Source organism: Sinocyclocheilus anshuiensis, unplaced genomic scaffold (genome assembly GCF_001515605.1).
Source record: "Sinocyclocheilus anshuiensis isolate Anshui unplaced genomic scaffold, SAMN03320099.WGS_v1.1 scaffold1879, whole genome shotgun sequence".
Taxonomy (NCBI): domain Eukaryota; kingdom Metazoa; phylum Chordata; class Actinopteri; order Cypriniformes; family Cyprinidae; genus Sinocyclocheilus; species Sinocyclocheilus anshuiensis.
The window spans coordinates 433,178-443,296 of record NW_015549707.1 but is presented as its reverse complement, the minus strand read 5'-3'; the positions used below and the strand labels follow the sequence as shown (position 1 = coordinate 443,296).

Here is a 10,119-nt window from a genome sequence, read left to right as displayed (position 1 = left end):
TTACATCAGCAGCAATCAGTGTAGACCATACGGCAAAAAATTGCTTAATGAGCAAGCTAGTGAATATAATGTGCTTTGAGTGAAGTGCAATTAACCAACAAACGACTCATATCAGTCAGATCTTTTTAAAGAATCAAAAACAAAGCGCAACCAGTGTAATCCGGTTCCTGAAAGAACAACTCTTGTAAGTTTGTTTTAGTTAATACAAAACATGCAAATGCAACCAACTAAACTCTGATTCCTGAGCGAATGACTCTTGTGAGCTTGAATCAAAACCGTGTGACTAGTGTAGCCCGATTCCCAAAAATTAACTCTAATGAGCCTATTTTTTCTGGGAATCAAAAGAAAAAAAAAGAAAAAAAAAATTTTTTTTAGGGTAATTCAAAGTCTGTGTAAACACATAGCTATAAAAAGAACTGTAGCATGCTAAATTTATTTCTGATTTATATCTGTTCTGTTGAAATCAAATGATGCCATAATTTGGCATAACAAACAAATCTCTAAAATATTTCTTCTTAAAAGTTGCCTGGTAATAAGACTTTAAAGGCTACAACCAAAATCAAGTTGTCTGGAGATCTTGAAAAGGCTGAATAGATGCAGTAGATGAGCTGGTGCATTTTAGACCAAGAACCCAAAAATAATCAGTTAAACAAACTGCTGTATTCACTGTAGACTAAGCTTTAAATATCAGCTGAGCGCTTGCAGAACAGATATTCATGACAGTAGAGTTTTAAGAACAAGACCTGACGTTCATTAAACAGTACAGCGTACAGTATCATAAATCATCCGGCAGCCCATTCAGAACTCTTCAGATTCATATTGAACACATAAACTCTTTCGACAGCGTGTGTTTACTTGCTCGGTCCGTTCATTTAGAGGGAGTGCTACGAACATGTATCCCATTTCAATGAACTCTGTGATCTGTATATGGACCGTCGGACAGTGAGGAGCGCTAATACACTGAATCGCCCGCAGATGGTCGTCGCTGATTGGTGGAAATTTAGACCCCCACCTTTTGCCAATCAGCCGGTGCCACTATCTCAGTATAGTTTACACACACACACACACACACACACATACACGCCGACTGTCACTGCTCAGCAGTTCTGTATGTACCTGCGCTTTGCAAACAGAAGCGGTGCGCGTTACCCTAATGAACCCGGTGGATTTTACTTGAGGAACGACAGAAACAGGGCAGTTTAAACAATTAGCAATGTCTCATTATTGCATTGCATGGATTTGCGGATTGTTCCTTTCCCCGTTTTTGAAGAGGTAACAGTAAAGGTGCATACATGACAACATGGATTGCCTTTTCCTTTTGCTCTGGAGTTTACAAGTCCCTCTGGTAAGCAGCACATCAGTGAGATTATTGGCGAGTGTGTCGTTTGGGAACTTTATAAAGGCAGGTGACACGCTGAGAATGAATTATTTATTATACATGTTTTATACTCATTGTTCGTATCAAGTTAATTGTGGTGAGTTATTTGCACTTTTGCAGGCTCTGCAGTTCTGTTGCTTCCACTCTGTAACATCGGTCTCATTTACCGGCGACCCCGGTGTCCTCTATCAAGGTTTGTGTCTTTACGCGCTTCAACTGTATTTCTATTCTGATTGATGACAAGCCAGTGATGGATGCCGATGCATGCTTTCGCGCCCTATTTGAACCAAAGATCCCTACCTGGATATACCTGTACACATAAAGATATAAATACGCTGAAGCATGCCACACAGATCCGGTGAATTAAGAGATTTACAACATAGATATACTCCCAAATATGAGTTTCCTGTGCCGGTGGTCGTGCGCTAGCACGCGTGTGGGCGCATTAGAAGGATTCCCTCATCTCTTATCTACCGCGTATTGAGCTAGTCACAGAGAGTTTATTGTCTTTTTATTTAATATTTACAATACCAGTCAAACGTTTGGGAACGCTTGACTAAATGTATGTTCATGTTGAGCTATTGGTGAAATGCTTGACATTAGGTTTATAGATAGTGGCTACAAGGAATACAAGTTAATTTATTCCTGATTTCCACAGCTTGCGCAGGCTACACTGGGCACTGAAATGTTTGAAATCTCATTCAGAAACATGAGACAGTACAGAAAGTTTGCATACAGACATTGTGTATGTTGATATTGCAATATTAAATAAAGTTTAAACAGTGATATACCGATTTAGAGTCAGGAGGTAAATTCTTTACTTTTTTATTTTTATAAATTTTTTTATGGATTAGTTAGACCAGATATAGGGGAAGTAAATAAGCCAACAAGTATTGAGAAGACCCCATGAAATGGTTTGACAGTGCAGTTTTCCTTTCTTCATTTGAGAATGTTTGATTGGTCAAAAACCTTTATAGTGCAGGATGAGTCATCAATATAACTAGTGATGGATTGGTATTGAGTCAGGTGATTTAAAATGTGTTTGTTCCCCTCACAGATTACGATTTTGCCACACCAGTGGAAGTGGACTCACTTGGAGGCTTCATTTCCCACGATGTGTCAAGACATGGAAGGAGCAAGAGATCCCTGTCAGAAGTTGGTGGTCCAGTGCATTATCATGTCTCTGCATTTGGCAAGGAATTACACTTAGACCTGCAGCCATCCCATGTGCTGGTAGAGGGGTTTACCGTACAGACACTGGGTGCAGAGGGCATCAATACAGCCACCCTTGACCCTTCTATTCATAACTGTCTCTATCAGGGTTCCATCCAAAACCATTCTGAATCCTCTGTGGCTATATCCACCTGCACAGGTCTGGTAAGTGGCTCCTTTTACACTCAGTCAAAGATTCACTGACTCCAAAATGAGCTACATCAATGTCTTACATAGCCAACTGCTTTTAAAGAAGACATTCATACTGAAATTAAACCTCATAAGCGACTGATTTTAAATGATCTATACAGGCAGCAACTTATGAATCATGCATCATATGAAAGCATTTCATTCAAGAAATGTTTTGGAAGTTTGTAATTATTTCAGCAATCAACTATCATCTTGGATTCTTTTCACTGATCTTGTTGCAGAGCATTCTGGGATTGACTTGTGATGTTGTTTTTGAATTTGACCAAAGCATATTTTAAGAGGTAGCGTAATTAAGTTATGTCACTTAGACTTTGCACTGCTATATATTGACATTGATCAGTATGATTATCTCCGAGTTTTATGTAAATTACATGAATAATAGTGAGTTTTAGATAGCGGTTTACGCAATGATTATTTCCCTTACCTGTCCAAAAATAAAAAATAAAAATAAGAGAGAGAGAAGCAGGAAAATTCTATCATTAAATCAATGTTTTCTCTTGTTTTTTGTCCCCTGGCCTGTAGAGTCAGCTTATTCGATTTTGGAACAAAAGTTATATGTGCTGTCCATTGTTTGTTTACTCGTTAAGTGCATGGAAAATTTCAAGTGGCTACCAATGTTGTTAGTATGCAGACATGTTCGAGTTACAGTTAGTAAAGTATACATTGTGCCTGTAGGAGCTTAGGAAGTATAAGTGTGCCTCAGAGAATATAGTATAGTATATAGTGTGCTGTGTGCAAGAAGAGCTTATTAAAACAGGTCAACTGGAGCACTGAAGTGCAGATGTAGTGGAGCACTGGTCTTTATGTTTTCCTACATAGAGGATCATATCTCATCTTGGATGGTGGGCTACTGTAAAATCATACCCAGAGTTCTGCTGACGTTCTCTGCCTCTGCTCCCTGCTCTTTTGTTTAGTGTTTGCTCTGCTTTCCTGTCTCCCTTGTTCTCCACAATTAAAGACAGAGTGAGGTTTCAGGAGCTTGGCTGGCAGCGCTAATCTTTGCATTGTCCTTTTCATTAGTGGTAGCATCTCCACAATAAAACAGCAGTGACCCATTCTTTTAAAACTGTGTGACAACACAATGTGATTTGAGAGCAATTGCATCTGAATAGACTGCAGGGACTCTTTGATCTACTCCCCCTTCTTTTGAAGCTCTTTTTTTCTGAACGATGGCCCAAGCTCTAGGTGATTCTCTCGGTGGTCTTAAAGGTGCCCCAATTTCAGATATACAGGATGCCAAACGAGACTTGTGTGTCCCTTTAGATTTTGTGCGTAAATGTACAGAAGCAAAAGGAAATGTCCTAGAAAAAAGGGGTCTCTCACTCTGTCCCTCTGCCTCTTTCACTCTCCCTTTCTTTGTTGGAATGAAAAAGAACGAGTCACCGAGGACTTTAACCCTTCCATGTCATCTCCGCTTGATGAGGAGCTTTGGATTAAGTACAAATGAGAACCCATTCATCCCTCTGCTGATCCGCAGCAACCCCTTGTGCCGTGAAAGGCCGAGGAGGCAGTTGCTTAGAGAGAGAGAGGTTTTGTGTTCCGAGAATGCCAGTCCAAAAGTAAAATCAGTGTGGATGAGAACCCCCACAGTCGGTACATTCAGAGGTAATGCTGTCCATTAGGTTAGTGAGTTGATGAAAGTCTGATTTGCTTGTACTAGTTCTCTTGCTCTCTGTTAAACAGTGCATAATATAGCAGATGGACAGGGATTCAGTTGTTAAATGAAGAACAGGCGCTCCCGGCCTTTAAATCAGGCACAGAGGGATTTACTCGCTAAATCCTGCTTCATTTAAAGTTTTTAATTACTGAGCGCCTTTCAATTGCTGTTATCACTTGCCTCGAATGGATTGTCTGGCCCGAGATTATGTGGCATGATCAAACATCTTCCATCCAACCCTTAAACAAAACACGTCATCGTAGTAATGAAATGCTGGTTGATTTGTGGATTAGTTTAGTCATGTGTGCTGTTTCAAGGTTGGTTCAAAATCTTCTAGAAGGGCAGTATCCAGGATGGCATATGAATGCCAGTCCCAATGCTGCTTCAGTTTGTCAAAGCTGATTAGCAGGTGGAGCTTCTGAAGTACTGCTCTGCTACTTCTTGTTCAGAGGTCAGAACTTCCACCGGATCAATTTGCGGGGTCACATGGTTGTGCAAGTTCAGAGTTGCTCTTCCAGCCTAGGCATAGACAAATCCACATCCTCAGGCCTTCTCTGGGTCACGGTTCCATATGGCTGGTGACAGGTTCAAGCCCATCCCCCTTTGAAATGGCTGATCCTGCTTTCTAGACATGTTTTGACTGGCTGAGCTACTATGCCATCCAGAATTGGCACTAGTACCACAATGAAAGGGATTAGACATCTTCCATTATACTGTTCAACATGGATTATTGATGTATGATCTATTCTGGTGGTGTTGCTATATTTAGTTGTTATGATTCGTTCGACACATGGCCACTCATTCGGTAACTTTAACACATTCACTGCCCTGTCAGCTTACCTTTTTGGAGCAGGTAATGAGACCGTAGACTTGACGTTCCTTATTAGTTTATGTTAACTGATGCCATTGTTTGCTAACAATTAGCATGTTAGCAAACTCTGCTGGGTAGGATAGCAATTGGTTGACTAAATAGCCTTAGCTTTTGAAATGCTTACATTGTGAATCAATTAATTATCTCAGTCAACATGCATGGCTGGAAAACTTCCCACTGCCTTTATCATGATGTCCAACTGGATAGAGATGCTATTTCCTGATATTTTAGTAAAACCTTTACTGGCTGTTTTGTGTTCTAAATGAAGGAAATCCTCAGCTTTGTTGATTGTTTGTCTTTGTTACTATTCAGTGTACACTACCAAAGCAATTAAATGCTGCTATTTGGAACTTTTTATACATCGAAAATCCTGAAAAATGTGTCATGGCTTCCACAGAAATATTAAGCAGCACAACTGTTTAATAATAATAAGAAATGCTTCTTGAGCAGCAAATCAGCATATTAGAATGATTTCTGAAGGATGATGTGACACTGAAGACTGGAGTAATAGCTGCTGAAAATTCAGCTTGGCCAACATTACATTTTTCAACTTTGCCAACAATATGAAAGTTACATTTTAAAATATATAAACATTTCAAGACTTTTATTTTAAATTGGAATAGTAATTCAAAATATTATACTTTGATATAATTTGATCAAAGAAATGCAGCCTTGGTGACTTCTTTCAAAAATGTTTAAAAATTATACCGACCCCAAACTTTTGAAGGGTAGTGTATTTTCTGCTACATGTTCTCTCTAGCTCTCATATACAGATAAACCCAGCATTTCATGATTAGGACAGAAATGTGAATGAGAGTTTTTCAGAGTTCACCAGGCAGACAACTGAGTATAGTTAAAGGGGTCATAAAATAATGATCTTTAAAAAAGCATCATATGACCCCTTTAATTATCCTCCTGGTCTTTTGAATGGTTTGCAAGCAGGGCTTTGTAGGGCAGGGGATTCACTAGATTTGCCCTTCACTGAATTTCAGTTCTTTCCAAACATGTCCAATCATGCTGAACTCAGACATGACCTTTCCCAAGCCCCTCATTGTCTCTTCTGTTCACAGTCAGACTGTCATTTATTTTGCCTGGTTAAAGTTTACATGACAGGACATAGGAAATAAGTTCTTATATGAGTAACTTATTCAAGCCCACCTTTTAAAAAAGGATCTGATACTCATATTGAATTAATTGAATTAATGTTAAGCCTTCATAATTGTACTGATAGAGGAGATTATGTGACATTCAATATGTGAATTAATGTAAATAATATATTTTGTGTAAACTGTGCTAACAGGTAAAAACAAATGACTGAACAGATAATTGATCAATTATGCACAAATGTTACAAGTTGTTAGTCACATTTGCTAAACAGGTTTCCCACAGACTCTCTCTCTCTCTTGGGTCTTTGGGGGGTGGGGGTGCTTCATGAAGTCTTTTTGGATGCCAAAGTGTTCTTTTATCTTTTATGGACAGCCCGGCCCATAGACCAGCCTTGTGGGTGAGAGACTGTCTGTGAATTTGTGAGGTGTGTATGTGTGTGAATTGCTGCTGAAGCACTTCAGCTGTGTTTATTTAGTACCAGACCTGCTGGTTCAAGCTGATGCGCTAACGTGTGGGATTGCATTTAGGGGCAGTTGTGATGCTAATTCACTCTGACTGGAAAGGAGGAAAGCTGTCAGTGCGCTCAAAGCTTGTGTGGATACACTGCAGTGAGAGTACAGCACCGGGCCATTCAAACATCAATGGAAGAGAGAGGCTGAATTACCATTTACAGACTCCGAGAGCAGATCTGTAGTGCTTGTCTGACGCAGGAAATTGTGAGAAAATGCTTTGGGGTTTCCGTCAGACATGTTTGTTGTCATGATTGGTAATTAGAGATTCTGTTCTTCTTCCTGGCATCATAAATTAAGTATAGATGCATTAGGTAGTTGCATTATAATTTAATATAAAGACTGATTCTCAAACATTTTGTGGATATATACTTGCAGCTGTTAGGAGTTATTTAGGGATGCATTTCTGAGGAAAAAGTAATGAATAAATCGAGATTAATTAGGATTATAATAAGTGTATGAGTTCATACTTTCTTTCAATGCATACTGTATATTTTCAGCAAATGTAAAGATAATATTTTCCAGATAATGTTTTAATTTCTTATGGCTGTAGAACAATGAGAACATAAATGGGAATCATTAATTATTTAAATGTTGTATTTATACTATCACATTTACAGTTTTTCTCACATATAAAAGTGTGGTCATATTAGCGAAATTTTGTGGGCAAAAAAAGGTACATTTAGTGTAGCGATGTACAAAGCACAGCTCACACAAAAGTTACTTTCAAACCAACCAGCCTCCTGTTGGTCCAAGCGCACCCAAACCCACTGTAAAATTTGCCCTCTTGCGAAATTCATTATCACAAGGATTTCTATTGAAATGACTGAATTTTGCCTGTAAAAATGTTCTGAACAAAGGTAAATGTGACTGCATCTTAATTTGGGCTTAAATTATGTAGCTGCCTTCATATTTTAGGAATGGAGTCCTTCTCAAACGTTATCATCATATTATGTATCCTTTACATCAAATGTTTGGAAACTCTCAAACTGGTATTGCACACAGCTTCAGTCTCTCTTGCTTCGTCAGTTTACAATAATTTGTTTGCCATAGCAATACTATTATGAAAATGTGATTTATTGAATCGCAAAATATGTGTAATGATGTACCATATCACAATTTAGTGATACCCTACAGCTAGAGGGGCATGTTTGGGTCCAGTCTGTGATTCTTCCTGCCACTATTACACTCTAAAAAATGTTGGGTTGTTTCAACCCAATGTTGGGTCAAATATGGACTAACCCAACTGTTGGGTTAAATTTTGGTTACATTTTTAAATTAACTTTTTAACCCAACAGTTGGGTTAGTCCATATTTGACCCAACATTGGGTTGAAACAACCCAGCATTTTTTAGAGTGTAGACTCCCTTGGATTAACCACTCTAGCTGAGTCTGCTAGCTGAGACTCAGATGCACTGCACCATGGGAGACAATGCTCAGGTGACGTGGTGGACATTTATACTTGTCTGAGTTTTGAGAGGGCAGACAGACAAACTGAAACCAGAGTGAATATATGCTGGGCTCCTTTGTAGTTACAAATGTTCCCCACTCCCCCTTTCATAATTCACGGGGTGTTATGCCATGTTAGCACTATAGGAGTTGCCAGGGGCTATTCCCTGGTGGTCTGTGTGGTGACAGTGATGTAGAGGCTGCTTAGGGATGCCAGAGAGAGAGAGAGGCTGTGGGAGAGAGTGAGGAAGAGGAATGGCAGGCTGGTCCGGTAATAGCTCTTGTTCTCACTCACTTGAAGACCTAAAACTAATGGGCAGTGGTGAAGTGGCTGTCGCACCAGCTCTGAGAAGCCATAAATATTATAAGGAATCCCATATCTCGTGCCTTGGACCATTTGGGACGGGCATTTTAAAATTCTCATTTCTCCACTGAGGTTTAATTATGTTAGTCAAGCTAATGCATCTTTCTTAGAGTAATAGTGCTATGAAAGAACACCCTTTTGTCATTGACAACTTAGCTGTACGATATCTGAGGCTTGGCCAGCAGCTTCTTCTTTTTAGTCACGTCTCTTGTTTGTTTAGGTTTACTGGCGTACCCAATGGACCAGCTTTCATTGTGATCTTGCTTCCACTGGTTTAAAAGACTTTAGTTGGGGTCGTGCCATATTTAGGCAAATTTTTGAGAGGAATGGAAACGAGGCTGTGAGGGTGCGATCAATTGGTTGTACTGTAGTTTAAACATGCCAATTGCTCATCTGACAGAACATCTTTTCAAAAAAGCTCCAGAAAACAGTTTTGAAAGTTGTGTTTTGAAGAATTTATCATTGTAAAGTCTGTAAGTCTGTTTCTTACAACCTGTTTCTACAACCATGAGTGTTGCATTAGCTTAACATGTGCTAACACCACAGAGTGTCCCAAATCTTTAGCAAAGAGTTGCAGTAAATCTATTTTTGCCCTCTTTTTTGAGGCAAGATCACTTTTCCTCTCTCCCCCTTCCAATTTTACTCCCCTTTCCCATATGTTTTATATCTGGGTATTATGGTGTGACTGTGCTATAAATAGTGGACTTCCTGTTTTGAATTGAATCCACCAAAACATGGCACCAGAAAAAAGTGATATAGATCTGAATTTTGTATACATGAAATTGACATGATATTGGCCTTTTACTCACCATATAAAATTTTCTTTGATTGCAAAGGAGTATTTCATGAGAAAAGCACTGTTTAGTTTATGATTGGTTGTCTATTGCATGCATAACATGTAACATTCCAGCACGCTATCATTTCAGACCTAATCATTTTAGCACTGTAAAAATCCAAGTGTTTCATAACCCAGGGTTAAAAGTATATTTAAAAGTATATTTAGTTTGTATAGATCGTCTCAGGTTACGTATGTAACCATAGTTCCTCGAAGGAACGAGATGCTGTGTCGGAAAACGCTATGGGAACGCCCTTCAGCGTGACCGGCTCTGAACCTCATGTGTAATCAGACCAATAGATGGGCGAGACGTCACGGGCGGGTGACGTAATGACCAGGAGGCTATAAAAGCACGTGCGGTGAGACCAGCGTCAGCTTCCAGGAATGAAGCAAGTGCTGGCAGAGATGCCGAAAGTATGGCTCTGAGACGCAGCGTCTCGTTCCTTCGAGGAACTATGGTTACATACATAACCTGAGACGTTCCTCTTCAGGAACTCGAGCTGCGTCGGAAAACGCTAGGGGAACGAG

The 10,119-nt window shown here is 39.5% G+C and overlaps 1 protein-coding gene across 1 annotated transcript in view; it reads left to right on the top strand.

Annotated features, from left to right (window-relative positions):
• Positions 1-892: 892 nt before the first annotated feature.
• LOC107660670 (A disintegrin and metalloproteinase with thrombospondin motifs 18-like) overlaps positions 893-10,119 on the top strand; it is a 57,670-nt gene continuing 48,443 nt past the window's right edge. Inside the window, exons 1-4 of the mRNA XM_016450058.1 lie at positions 893-942; positions 1,285-1,402; positions 1,499-1,571; positions 2,436-2,755. Coding sequence (XP_016305544.1) covers positions 893-942; positions 1,285-1,402; positions 1,499-1,571; positions 2,436-2,755 — 561 coding nt within the window. The remainder of the gene's footprint in view (positions 943-1,284; positions 1,403-1,498; positions 1,572-2,435; positions 2,756-10,119) is intronic.